Consider the following 13562-nt stretch of genomic DNA (forward strand, 5'->3'; position numbering starts at 1 on the left):
ACAGGCTAAAAATATTTAAATTTTAATATTAAAATATTTCAAAAATCCCCTTCCTGAACGGTATAACTTTTAAAACACTTTGCAAACCGGAAATGCATATTTATGTTTATCATGGAGATCCGGCAACTAAAAAGTGGGAAAATGCACAACATATTTTCTCAATGATCTACAATTGATGCTGATACTTAGGTGAGTAAAAATGTAATTTTAAACACTGTAAGCAGTCGTACCCTATCATTTGCACGCTTGTGCACTGTTGGGAAATGTGCTTGGGGAGGAGCACGCTGACATCTCGATCGTCAGTGTGTACATAATTATATGATTATATTAATGATTTTCAGTCATGAACATAAGGCCAACATTATTTGACACAATTCTTAAAAGTTTTTTCTTGTTTCTTCATGATGATTATGAAGTGTGATCTGTAGAGTTTTTCTAGGAAAAATGCGTTAGTATGTATAGCAATATCCCCAATTTTTAGTGTCATATTAAATGATGATGATGATGATGATGATGATGATGATGATGTCTATTTGTAATGAGCAGGTATCATTCAGAAGAATGCTCATTGAGCAGCACAAAACAAAACAAAAAAAATAAAAAAAGAAGAAAAAGATAAAGTGAACAAATATATAAAACACCAGAAAAGTATATATCCCATGCATACTGTTTTTAATTACTGTGGTAAATTGAAAAAAAAAAAAAAGTTGTTTTATAGGAATAATCTGCTGAAAGATAATAACTCAGATAAAATTTTTGAGCCGAATCTTCACTGATAGAGTTTGAATCTCTGGTAATTTAATTGTATTTTGTATCAGAAAAGAAGAATCCTGCATAAATGAGAAAGTGCAGAAAGAAGTATGGAAAGAGAAATGCAAGCGAAATCATCCAAACCCAGCCTGGTTTGTTGTAATCACTCAAGGCAACATCGGGTTCGACCATTTTCATGCAGTAATGGTGAAAATTATCTTGAGGAAATACGACCTAATAGAGTGCTTCATATCCAGCACATCAACCCCCAACCTCGTGACCCTCAGTTTGAGAAAGAGATGCGTGTGCAAAGGGTATACAGAAAGTCTGGTTTTCATGGTGGTCCATCTGTAAATGGGCCTCTTACTATACCAAGGAGAAAAGCTGGAGAAACGCTTTTTCCTACCAAAGAAGTAACTCTCACAAGTTTGCCCAATTCTGTGCAAACTCATCCTGGGGAAAGCCACATAGTTGCTCAAATGAAAAAAGAACCAATGAACTCTGGAACATCATCTGCATCAAGAGTCCATCTAGCCTTCCACAATGAGACAAGCCTACAACTGGAAGATAAACCATTATCTTATTCTATCCCAGATCTTCTGAAAATGCAGTCTGTTCCTGCTGAAAATTTGACAGACAAAAATCCTTTAAGACCTCAAATACAAAAGAAAAATAAAGAATTGGAATATCAAGGCAATGGTGAAAGTATACTAGGTAAAAATAAGGTATTAGAATTATCTTCTGAGAGTGGTAAACCATCAGAATTATCATTTGTAAATAATAAAATGGCATCGTGTCCTCAACCATCTGTTGTCATCTTCTTTCTTCATGGTGTTGGGGGATCATCTGATGTTTGGCAGTCTCAAATGCACTATTTTGCTTGCGAAGGATATGAAATAGTGGCTCCAGATCTCATAGGACATGGCTTTAGCTGCACACCTGAGGATGCTCAAGCATACCACTTCAAAGAGATAGGTGCTGACCTGGAAGAAATATTTGACAAGTATTGCAAGAAGAAGAATGTAATCATTGGTCACTCCTATGGGTGAGTCTTTGTTTCAAAGGAAGAGGGTTGAATTTTATTTGAGGGTTATAATGTTAGAATTTTTGTCTTCATATACAGTATATTCATATACAAATATAACTAGGGATGTAAATATCAAACGGCTTTGCTAAGTATTAAACATCTACCTCTGATGAACTGGGAAGATTTATTCACATCTTTCAGTGCTTGCAATAAACTTGCAGTATCCCTCGTCCTCTCCAGAGTTAATTCATGCATTGCAGTTCTTGCTGGCTTACCTAATGTGCAGCTGAATAAGCTTCAGAGAATTTAGAAGCATGCTGTCTTGCCTGCCTGCATTGTTCTGGGTCAGCCTCATATTGCTTCCTCCATTGATCTGCTGAGGACAGTTCATTAGCTTCCAGTTAGGGTATGCAGAGAATACAGAGTTGAATCTCTTTGTTTTCAGTACTTGCACTGTGATAGTTTTCTTATCTACTCTTATTCACCAGTATAAGCCATCATGGGTGCAGGGATGTCAGGATACCATTCTGCTCAGAATTCTTAAGTTCTCCATTTTGGCAAGTGCTGTTTTGCAATATTTGGGCCCACAGTTTAGAGTTTTCTGCCAGGGCACTTACAGTATACACAGATGCATGGACTTTAAAAAAAAAAGAACAACCTTCAAATACATCTTTTTCCAAAATTGCTTAGCAGATTGACTCCCTTACATGTGTGTGCATATATATATGTGTGTGTGCTTTGTGAACAATATCTTCTACCTAAAACCAGGTGCAATAAGACTTCATTGTTATTACATAATCAAAGTGTGCAGTTATTTTCTGTCTGATAGCAGTGAAACATTTGACTATGGATATTCTATGCTCTTTTATCCCTCTGTGATTAATAGTGGTAATAGCAAACAAGATCTCTTTATCTTGATGCCTAAAAAATTTGAAAGTTTAAAAGCATGTCATTTTACACATATGTATAGCAAATAGTGTCTATGTTTAGATGTTCTTTTGCATGCCTGTTGGCAAGACTACGCCCACGATTAGTACACAAACTTGTACTTATTAGTGGAGGAGATCCCAGCCCACTAGCCCCACAACCTGGAATTTTCTCTCTACCTATATGTCTTTTATGCTGCATTAGACCCTGTCTCAACTGCGGATTTCAGAAGTAAGTTTGAGTAAAAACAGTTTCAGCTATGTAATTATCAACTAAACTTCTTGCTTACTCCAAGACTTTAGGGATAAAATGTTCCTTCAAGAATGCAGTTTATTTTATCATCATTGCTAAAAGCATGTAACATTTTGACATAATTGATTATATAAGTATAAATGCAGTTTTAAGTATTAATTTTCTGAAAGCAAAGGCATTTTTTATCAGGCAAAAATGTTAAAAGCACCACAGATATCATAAAAAGTATATATAAAAGTTTTCCATAATTTGTGGATCTTTGTTTAGAATTCACTTGCCATATTAGTTATATAAGTAGTCATTTTATAAAACCATTTTAAATAAAATGTCAATGCATCTTCATAAGTTGGTTTAGCTTACTTTTTATACAGAAATGCATTTCACAAAACTCACAAAATGGCTGAGATCAGAGAGGAGGCTTTTTCCATACCCACGTATGTCCTACAGCATACAATGAATGGCCAAGACTGGCCTGATGGTGATGAAATATTTCATCAGTGGTTGGTGTGTCCAGTGCTGTTGATTTATGGAGAAAAGGACAAGCTGGTTTCTTTGGATGAAGAAAAGGCTACAGCTCAGGTACTTTGCAAGTGTGTGTGTGCACACTTGCGCATGCATTTAAGAGAAAAAGATCAGTTTTACAAGAAACAGAGAGATTGGTAAGGAGGTGGGATTTTAAAATTCCTTAAGGTGATTTTTAATGGCCCCCAACTTATAAAGAAAGAACTAATGATTGTTACCACTAAACATTCTACAAAATCCTCAGTCATTCCCATTTGTCTTTTTCCATGCAATATTCCAAGCTTTGCAAAAGAAAAACATCTCTATGTTCGATTCTGTAAATGCCATGGCATACATAATATTTTAGTTTGTATTATTTGCACATTCCGAAATATGTTGCAGGCAATTTTTGATTCCCATTTAGAAGTCATACAAGAAGCTGGTCATATGGTTATGATGGAAGCCCCAGCAGAAGTCAACAGACTCATCCACAATTTCCTGCTGGAACACACAAGAACTGTGAACCATCCTGCTCTGGATATGTCATCTGAGTTAATAAGTCTGCAGTGATCCTATGAGTCACAAAACCTTTCTGACTTTTCTCTAAAGCAAAATACCAGACGTCAGTTTATGTGGTTACTGCACAATGTGAATTGCTTAGAAACACATAGATGTTCTCCTGCATTCATTGTTTTTGGGGTTTTTTTTTTTAAAATAAGGGCAGTACAGGAGAATACATTACTTTATACTAATGCTGCTTGTAGCTGCTATTTTGTGTTTGTGGAGCTCATTGTTTGTTATTTTTAAAATCAAAAAGTCACCACAAACTGGATTAGCCCTGATTTAATGGGGCTGTTTAATTCTGTAATTTTGTTTTTCAGATTTCTCATCCGGTTACTGTGGAGGACAATGATAATCAAAAGCAAAAAGATAAAAAAAATTATACATTACTTTAAATTACTTTTAAAGAGACTTTGGTATTGTTTTTGTACACATTTAAGTCTTAAATGCATTTTGCATTTTTGCTTCCAGAAATCTTGCCTGTTGACTGTTTCATTGAATGTTGCTTCCTTTCTGTAGTGGTGATTCTGGCATCCAGAGATTTTTTAGACAGCTATTCAAATTCAGCAAACTCATTCATTTTTAGAAATAGCTATCATAAATGAAAGAACCAAAGAATTGCTGAAAGTATTAATGATCATTATGTAAAATTCATCCCTAAGAATGTATAATGCTACAATCTAGTTACATATGTTAACTACAGGCTTAGCTGGAAAAAGAAACCATTGTATTTATAACTTTGACTGTGATGATGTGTGCTTAAACAGTCTTTTCCACTTATTTTACTCTTTCCAGACTAATAATCTTAAGAAGTACCAAATATTTCCCATGGATATGTAATTCACACACTTGCCTACCAATTAGCTGTGATCTAATTTATGTTTAGTTATTTTATTGATGTGATATACACATCATGAGCAATTCTTTGAATTCTGTATTGAGCCATAGTTCTAAAAAGTTTGTTAGATTTAATGTTTCTTCCAACTCCAGGCAAAAGAAAGCTGTGATATATGTACTTTTGAATAAATATCTGAGATTTGATGTGAATGTGTAAATTATTAATTGTGGTTACCTTTATTTGGTAGGGTGTGATTTTCATAATATCATAACACTATAAAGACTCACAAGAGCATTTATTTTCCCAAGTGAGTGGGTATAACTCATTTTGTGAGTCTGATTCCCAAACTCTGAAGGGGGGGGGGGGAATTGGTGTTTTACGCCGAGCCAGCAACTGACGCTATATTACGGCAAGGCAGCCAGCCCTGTAAACAGATGCCACGTGCAGAGAAAGAACAGCGTGCCCGAGATGAGAAATGAACTCTGGGCAGCCAACCTTCACTGTATTGGTGACAGGTGCTAACTGTTGCACCACCGGACCGCTACCCAAACTCTGAGAAAATAATTCAAGGCAGAGATCTATATGAACAGGGTATAGCTCAAAGAGGTTAAGCAGCTTCAAGTACTTGGGCACCACCATCTCAAAGAACAGCAGTTCCAGGCCAGATATTTGCATCAGGATTGTGACAGTGACAGCAGCAATGGTAAACTAGAAATGATCTGGTATAGTCATAAGATAAGGTTCACTGCCAAGTACAAGCTGTACAAATTTGATAGTGCTGATTATGCTCTGTGGATGCGACATTTGCCTGAGGGGGCTGCTCAGATCTCATACAAAGAACATGCAACCAACAACTTTGGATAAAACAAGATTGCCACACTCCTATAATACCAGGAAACTTTACATTCAAAAGTCAAGTGACATAAGATGGTCTTTGGCCATGTGACCCGGCATGAAACCTTGTCGAAGACTATCTTTCAAGGCACCTTGGAGGGTGGCCAAAGAAAGAACTGGCTTACGAACGTCAAAGACTGGACTCGCCCACAATAGGTATCTATCCACGTGCTGCCCTGCAGCGACAAGTGCTGGTCAACATGTTAACAGTGAGGTGGGGAGTAGCAATTAGCTGTGATTTTTGGAAATCTTGTAATTGACTCCATTCATTAATTTGAAAATAACTAAGAAATGCACATGGGTTTCTCAAAAGTAAAATTAACTCTGAAATTATAACCCTGATTTACCCCCAACTGGCCCCAAGTTATAGTGGGCCTTAGTATGGCAGCGCTTGTAAAATTCAATTTAAACAAGGTTCAGTTTCTGCCCACACCTGTATATCAAAGATGTGCACTTATAAATTAAGAGCTTTTCTGATGGAAGATAAAAGCCTTAGCTAAGATACATACAAAAAACAAGACCAAGATCCAAATATATGGTCATTCCTTGCAGGAGTCTGCTAAAACAGATAAATGCAGACGTCAAATCATGATAAATTATTCATCAAATCACACTTTTTGTATGGGGCAGGGCTTGGCTTGAATTACAGGATTAACTATGCAGGTTGCTAATGTTCAGCATAGTGTCAGGAACATTCTCTTATTAACATAAACTTAGCAGTACTTACAATGCATAAAGTTCACAAACCCAGAATAGGAATCACCAGTGATGTCTTACACTTGTCACCGCCTCTCGCAAAAAAGCAATGCATCCACACAAAAGATGGGAAAGAAGATGCATGCTCACAATCCACCAGATATGTTTCATTGATATACTTAAGAGACCCAGAATCTGAAGAGGAAATGAAGATGTCCTGACAGTGTTCTGAAGTGGCTTTGTAGGCACAGTGGTATTCAAAATAACCCCCGTCTGGCTTCAACAGGTGCAGAAGTAGCTCACTCTTTCAAGCAGTCCTCTCACAGGGACAATTTTTGTGGCTTCATGAAATGCTGTGAACTTTTTCATTTTAGGGCACACTTTCAAGACGACTAAGTGTTTCTGTGATTGGATAGCTAATTAGTCTCATGGTTTTACAGTTCTGGCATGTCTCAAGTTTCCTTACTTTTTACCTGGGAAATGTATCACCAGTGGTGAGGCTATTCTTGGTATTTCTTTGGTTCTCCAGTCATTGTCATTCACGTGCCAGGGGATTGTGTGTAAGTATTGGCAACTGTAGCTAGTGCTGCTGCAGTTCATATTCAATTGCTTGTCAGATATAATAATTTTTCTCTGTGGTGAATTTATGCACCATACATAGAAGTTCTACAAATGAACTTTCTTGGTTCTGTGGACTGTGCAATCTTTCCCTTTTCTGATCTACAAATTATGTGTTTTCTTCTTACATGTTCTGCAGATTAGATTTTGGATCTATGCATCTCAACAATGTCACCTATTTCATCAGCAGCAGCATGCACAAACCAAACTGAGTCTCTGGCTCTTCGAACTCCAATCAAGTTCTAGGACAGAACCCAACCGATGCTTACGCTGGGAATAAGATGACCTGAAAAGATCTCAACAGCAGCCTGGGGAAAAGGCCAAGACATCAAAAGTGCAAATGGGGCTAACCAGCTGACACCATTGTCAGGCAGCACGTGACTGGAACCCAGAGTTGCGAGACCAAAGCAGACTTGGAAGAGAACAATAGAGACAAAGGATGACTTGCCCAAAATCAAGTCCGCTGGCGAGGTGTTGTTGCAGCCCTATACTCCTCGAGAAGTAACAAGGAATAAGCATCTCAACAATGTTTTTTACACTTGTATTTTTTTTATGCCCTGTTCAGTGATGCTACCTACCTGCCAGTACTGAGGTCTGCTCTCAATAGTGTTGCCCCTAACATTTTATTCTAAACAGTTTCAGATAAAATGTTCAGATGAGCCTTTCTCTAACTTGCCATGACCACAAAAGGTTTGAGATCTTTCTTCTTGTGATGCTCTATTAAAGTGTATTTGACATATGGTCTTTATTATTTAGTCTTAATTGTGTTTTTGTTTTTATTTCAGCATTGAGCCTACTTTAATGTCAGAAAGTGTGCTATAAAAATCAACTTATTATTAAATGCATAACTTAAGAGTGTCTGTGTTGTTTGGTAGAGCTGATTTTGAAGAGCAACATAGCATCAATCTTCCATATACTTGCATAAGTAACAATGGCAAAAAAATTGAGAAAGTAAAAATTGATAGATGTATAGAGTGCAGTAAATATTTTATCATTCTCCAGTGCATGCTCACATTACATATGCATAACATACAAGAATACACACATATTCCACATAGTATTATGCACCATTTTGTCATCAGTGAATTTTTGATGTCCTTTCTACATCATTCTGAGAGGAGTGATTTAAAAGACAATGTGGTGTATATGAGAACAGTGGCAGAACTGTAATGGACAGCAGTGTAAACAATCCAAATGCCCATGGATAACCCACAGCATCTGTCAGAGCACCAACAAACACTGAAAAGAGAAGCTTGCCAAGCACTTCTGCTGTTGCAAGAAGACTATAGTGACTTGCTTGACATGTTGCCTTGGCTCTTCGGGAACACTGCATCATCAGTGTAAAGGCAGCTGTGGAGATGCTCCCGCTGACAACCAGAAGCAGCAGCATCAATATTATACACAGGTCTGAAAAACATAGTGGTGAACCAGGGTATGAACTAAAAATAGCCACAAATATTGGCAATAATAAATGAAATTGGTTTTTGTTTACTCTGGTCAGCAGCATGACCTTCACCCATCCAACATACTGATCCCACTTAGCTCAAATTATATATTTTACTCTAGGAAAACAACTTATAAAGTCTTATATGTTAAATGAATCACCCTTAAATTAAGATAAATAAATTTCTCATGCTTTTGTGTAGTTCATTTTGCTCATCTGGCAAAATATATCAGATATATTGCAGATAAGGCAAACTGCACTTTTTAAAGAGACTGGAATGCTAAATCAACTATACATGAAGCTTAAGAAACTGGCGACAGGGAAATAGCATCAGTATGTTGCCTGAAACAGTGTAAGCAATTTAACAAAAGATACTCACTTTTGGCAGTGTCCAAAGGCATATGCTTATCAGCCACAAAGATTACAGAAGCTTCAGCAGACAGCACCAGAACTTTCATGATAATTAGACTCTTCAGCAGACTCAAGCTTGTGTACCTACAAGAATGATGATGATGATGATGATGATGATGATGATGATGATGATGTCGATTTGTAATGCACAGGTATCCATTCATAAGAATGCTCATTGCGCAGAAAAAAACAAAAAGAAGAAAAAGTAAAGCGAACAAATATATAAAACACCAGGAAAGTAAAAAATATAGACAGAAGTGTTTCGTGGTTGTTTAAGAATGACACATATGGTGGAAATCAAATGACTTTAACCACTGCAACAAACTTGCTTCACATACAACAAAATATATGAATGCTTGTTTCTGCTAAAAATTACAGACTTCAAAAGAACAACTTATAATTGTGTCTAAAACACAACTCTGAGCTAGTTTAAGGAGACGACCATATTTCCATGCTCTTTCATAAAGGAAAAACAAAATAATCCTAATTCATTATGTAGAAGAGCCATTTGACAAAATAGGGGTGTGTGTTGGGGTGGAGGACGGTGCATGCACACACAACAACACTATTTGATTAAAATAACTCTTATGACAAAATTATTGTTGATTCCTTTTGAATATCTAACCTCTTCAAACCCTGCCAAGAACATCTGAGGAAATTTGAGGTTTTATGTCTATATTTTCAGTGATGAGTGTGCTCACCTACAGCAAGACATTTACAGATTAAACTTATTAGTAATACTGAAGTTGAACAGACTGCAATTAAAATTGTCAGTAAAATTGTGGATCTATTAAGAAGTTGATGGGAGGCACTTGCTCCTTTTTAAAACAAGAATAACAACTCTAGCAAATGGTGACACTATTTTGTGCTCTCAAAGGAACGGTGACTAACAAGGGGTTGCAACAATTATCCCAAAATGACACAAGAGCTCCCTATTAGAATGGAAGCCAATCAGTGAACGCCTGTTATATACCAGGCACAACTCCAGATTCATCAAGCTTTCCATCCTGACTTGCTATGCAACCACAGATGAGAAAGAATGCCAAGTCAACAGAACCCATCACAACTGATAAAGAAGTGGAGAACGTCCAGAATTTACATACCTTGGCAGTCTAGTAACAACACAGACTCATTAAAGCGAATCAAGCCTTTGCCATGCTAAAAGAAATTTGGAAAGTCCAAATCTCAAAGGAGAAATACAAAATTAAGAATCTTTGGAAGCAATGTCATTTCAGTCTTACTCTACGGAAGTGTTGTGCTGGAAGATATCATCAAAAATCAGGCAGAAACTAAAGACTCTTAAAACATATGTCTGAAGAAAATTTTCAAGATATTCTGGCCTAGCACAATTACTAATGAAGAAATCCTTACAAGAGTCAGCTGCACAAATATGACAACCACAATAAAAAAAATTTGGAAGTGGCTAGGGGATGTGTGCAGAATGAAACCAGAGGACCATCCAAAATAGCCCTTCCTTGGACAACTAATGGCAAAAGGAAGTGTGGTCTGCCAAAAGAACCATGGTGAAGGTCAGTAAAACAAAAAGGACCAGAATCTATCCTGGAATAGCATGGCTAAATTTGCTGCTGATAAATAAAAATGGAGGTCTCTGGTGGATCCCTTATGTACCACCTATATACAATAAGGAGTAAAAAAGTTATTGACGAAACAATTCCACAATGATTGTAATATCGAACACGTGGTTGCTGCACTGACACCATGATACTGTTTGTAACTTCATCCTGTCTCACCAATCTTTTGCACTTTATTCAGCTCTCCCTTAGTGTACTTTGGTACAAATGGCATAATCCCCATATCTATGATGCCAGCGTTCTGATGATTGCATTAAGGAGACTGAAAGGGAATTACGGTGTCTAAAGTGTTCAATGTTGTCACACGACAACACAACATGGTAGCTTTCTTGTGCTAACTCTGAGCTGTTTTAGATGCAATTGCAGGTAAATGATTATTTTGCAACCCACAATTTTAGTGTATCTATCATTTAAGCCCAATTTCCTATTTCACTTGACATTCCCTTTAAAAATTGTCTTGTGGACAGTAGTGAGGTTATGTACAGAAACTTAAGATTTTATGCAAATATAATCAAATGCGAATTGATCCACAATAAGAACTTTGCTTGTGGCTCCTTTGTTTTGCCTTGTGTACAGGTGGACAAATGCCTCATCATTAAAATGTGAAATGATAAGAGCTAAGCAAATCACTTATAACAATTATTCAATTAAGCATCACTGATCACTTTGGGACCACAAGAATGGGTTATTCTTGCTTATAATATTTACCACAATACCTCTGTGATGAGACCACCATGCCACCAACAAGCGATCCTGCAATGGATACAGTTTGACCCACCACACCAGTCCATACTCCCACATCAGCTGCAATCATCCCATGGTCAATCAGAAACATGGGCATCATGTTTAATGCTCCCTGTTCACCTGCCCACAAAATATTTGTTCCCACTGTGAAACATATATTGATAGCTCATATTATAGAAAATGTAAAATCTATTCACTTAAAAATTTTTAAGAAGTTTTTAATCAAAATAAGATATGATAAGACTTTATTTATTCCAGAGGCCAATTTTAACTAGGACAGCAAAGTATTGCAGCAAGGATGGCCGATCTGAAAAAAATCAACAATGCTGGAAATTATGCAAACTGATGCTCAAGTCACCAAGAAAAAGAACTGCAAATTTCTCTCTTACAGTTAAAACCTTATAGAAATCTTGCAGTCACTGGCACAAGCAAATATTAAACTATTATATTGAAGACAAAACTATAAAATTTCTTTCAACAGCATCATTTTAATCTTTTTTTTTTTCTATGGTCTTATACATAAAAGCAGATTGGATGTGCATGTAGGATTTAAAAGTAGCTCCAAACTTACTCTTAAGATTGCATCAAATATATTATTATATACCAGCTCTATATACATACCAAGCTTATATAGCATTACAAATACCAGTATCCAAATGGTGCCTTCTGTACTCAAAACTTCTGAAAAGTGCTTTTTTATCCAGTGATCTCCACTTTGGCCATAATTCTCTTTACCAGCTACAGTAGGTACACCACGGGAATTTGAACACTTGCTGTGCATGCAGGATTCCTGAAGCTGCCTCTCACTAGAATTTGTTGTTTTATAAGTTACTAAACTATTGTTTACATTTTTAAGGCTAGACTTGATATGCTCAGAGGTACAGCAGGTATTCGAAACATTGTCTGCTGAAACCCCTGACTGAGGCAATGTAGTTTCTTTTAGGTGGTAGTCATCTCTGGTCTGTTGTAAATCCCGTGGTTCTGGTACTGTCATTTCAATATAAGCATATCTGCATTTGGGAACTAAATTCTTTACAACATAAACTGCCATTGCATAATTCACAGCAAGTGTGGTGAAGATTGTTCCCCAACTGAAGTAGTCACTCAACCAGGTCAAAAGGCCACCTCCCACAATGGCACCAATCTTATAGCCAACGACCTGTGCAATGTTGCCATTAGCAATCTCAGATGCTGCAAGGATCTCTATTGCCAGACCGTCTGTTGCAATGTCTTGAGTAGATGTGAGGAAGTTGAAAAGAAAGAGAATGCTACAAAGAGGCAGCAGCCAGTGAGGCTCGAAACATGCCGCTATTATGCTGGTTATACATAGGCCAAGCATGCTCCATGTAAGCCAGATACTTTTGTTGCCATAGTGATCTACCAAAGGCGCCCATAAAAATTTGCACAACCAGGGAAAGAACAATATCTTAATGAAGCTAATGTTTGAAAGAGACATGCCATTTACCCGGAAATAAATGGGTAAGAATCGAGCTTGCAAACCATATGGAAGACCTTGAAGAAAGTACATGTAGCACAACAACAGTGTTGGTGAAATGACCGAATTCATCATTAACGATGTAACTTTAGTCACACTTAGACATGAAACCACACTGAAATGGTATCACTAAATAGTGGAACCTTTAAAATGTTTTTACTTGATTCTCCCGAATATTGCTGCTGCTCTTGAACTTTACTTCCAAAGTTTTTCACTATATCATTAATTTCAAATATATAAAAAAATTGCATAACTGATATTTTTTAATATCTAGAAAATTGTGAAATTTCGACATTTTTTTTATAGAGGCTTTTATTTTTCAAGATCGCTCATCTTTACTTGTCAGTCATCGTCATACAGCAGTGCATCAATCATGCAACGTGGGGAGCCTTTTTTCACACTTTTAGAACCGGGTTAATAATCTTCCACTGGCTATAGTCCTAGTTTTTGGTCCTGGCTGCGCATAAACTGCCTTGAGATTTTGAGAACCGAAACAATATTTCTTTTCTGAAAAGTTGTAAATACTGGAGACCACCGTGACTACTGAGCTATTACTATATTCATACACCAAAGAGCGGTTGCCCTGTGCTGCGAGTTACCACTCCTTTCCCGATCTGTTGCCTGAGCATTGACCAGTCTGTTCCTTCAAAGGAGAATTAAACTGGTCAACAAATTTTTACAAGTTATGTTACTGAAATAAAATTTGTCAATTGTTAACAATTTTTATGTGCTCAACACGAATATGACAATCAAAATCTGTTCGGTGTGCTATTTAGAACTATATTTGCTATGGAATGTATTCCGTCTTGTAT

The 13562-nt window shown here is 36.8% G+C and overlaps 2 protein-coding genes across 3 annotated transcripts; one reads left to right on the forward strand and one right to left on the reverse strand.

The window, feature by feature from the left end:
* Window positions 1–65: 65 nt before the first annotated feature.
* LOC112562939 (protein ABHD8-like) lies at window positions 66–5057 on the forward strand. 2 transcript variants are annotated; one of them, XM_025236565.1, is made up of 5 exons: window positions 66–189; window positions 819–1795; window positions 2768–2935; window positions 3328–3535; window positions 3860–5057. In XM_025236565.1, exons 2-5 carry the CDS (start codon window positions 861–863, stop codon window positions 4025–4027), a joined length of 1479 nt encoding a protein of 492 aa, XP_025092350.1. In that variant the 5' UTR covers window positions 66–189; window positions 819–860; the 3' UTR covers window positions 4028–5057. The 2 variants fall into 2 exon arrangements, with proteins under 2 accessions (XP_025092350.1, XP_025092358.1); XM_025236573.1 differs by having other exon boundaries at window positions 120–302.
* A 2975-nt stretch (window positions 5058–8032) lies between these two features.
* On the reverse strand, window positions 8033–13332 carry LOC112557238 (major facilitator superfamily domain-containing protein 3-like). The gene is made up of 4 exons (XM_025226982.1): window positions 11877–13332; window positions 11228–11375; window positions 8888–9003; window positions 8033–8471 (listed from the first exon to the last, which is right to left on the reverse strand). Exons 1-4 carry the CDS (start codon window positions 12823–12825, stop codon window positions 8143–8145), a joined length of 1542 nt encoding a protein of 513 aa, XP_025082767.1. The 5' UTR covers window positions 12826–13332; the 3' UTR covers window positions 8033–8142.
* Window positions 13333–13562: the final 230 nt, after the last annotated feature.

This window comes from Pomacea canaliculata, linkage group LG1 (genome assembly GCF_003073045.1).
Source record: "Pomacea canaliculata isolate SZHN2017 linkage group LG1, ASM307304v1, whole genome shotgun sequence".
Taxonomy (NCBI): Eukaryota; Metazoa; Mollusca; class Gastropoda; order Architaenioglossa; family Ampullariidae; genus Pomacea; species Pomacea canaliculata.

Excerpts from the sequence above, each read along its gene's own strand:
- LOC112562939 (XM_025236565.1), top strand. The coding sequence starts at position 861 with ATGGAAAGAGAAATGCAAGCGAAATCATCCAAACCCAGCCTGGTTTGT. Across the intron at positions 2,936-3,327 it reads CTCAACTGCGGATTTCAGAA|AAATGCATTTCACAAAACTC; the intron begins GTAAGTTTGAGT and ends CTTTTTATACAG. Across the intron at positions 3,536-3,859 it reads AAGAAAAGGCTACAGCTCAG|GCAATTTTTGATTCCCATTT; the intron begins GTACTTTGCAAG and ends AATATGTTGCAG.
- LOC112557238 (XM_025226982.1), bottom strand. The coding sequence starts at position 12,825 with ATGATGAATTCGGTCATTTCACCAACACTGTTGTTGTGCTACATGTAC. Across the intron at positions 11,376-11,876 it reads TGTAATGCTATATAAGCTTG|GTGAACAGGGAGCATTAAAC; the intron begins GTATGTATATAG and ends TTTTGTGGGCAG. Across the intron at positions 9,004-11,227 it reads ATGGTGGTCTCATCACAGAG|GTACACAAGCTTGAGTCTGC; the intron begins GTATTGTGGTAA and ends TCATTCTTGTAG.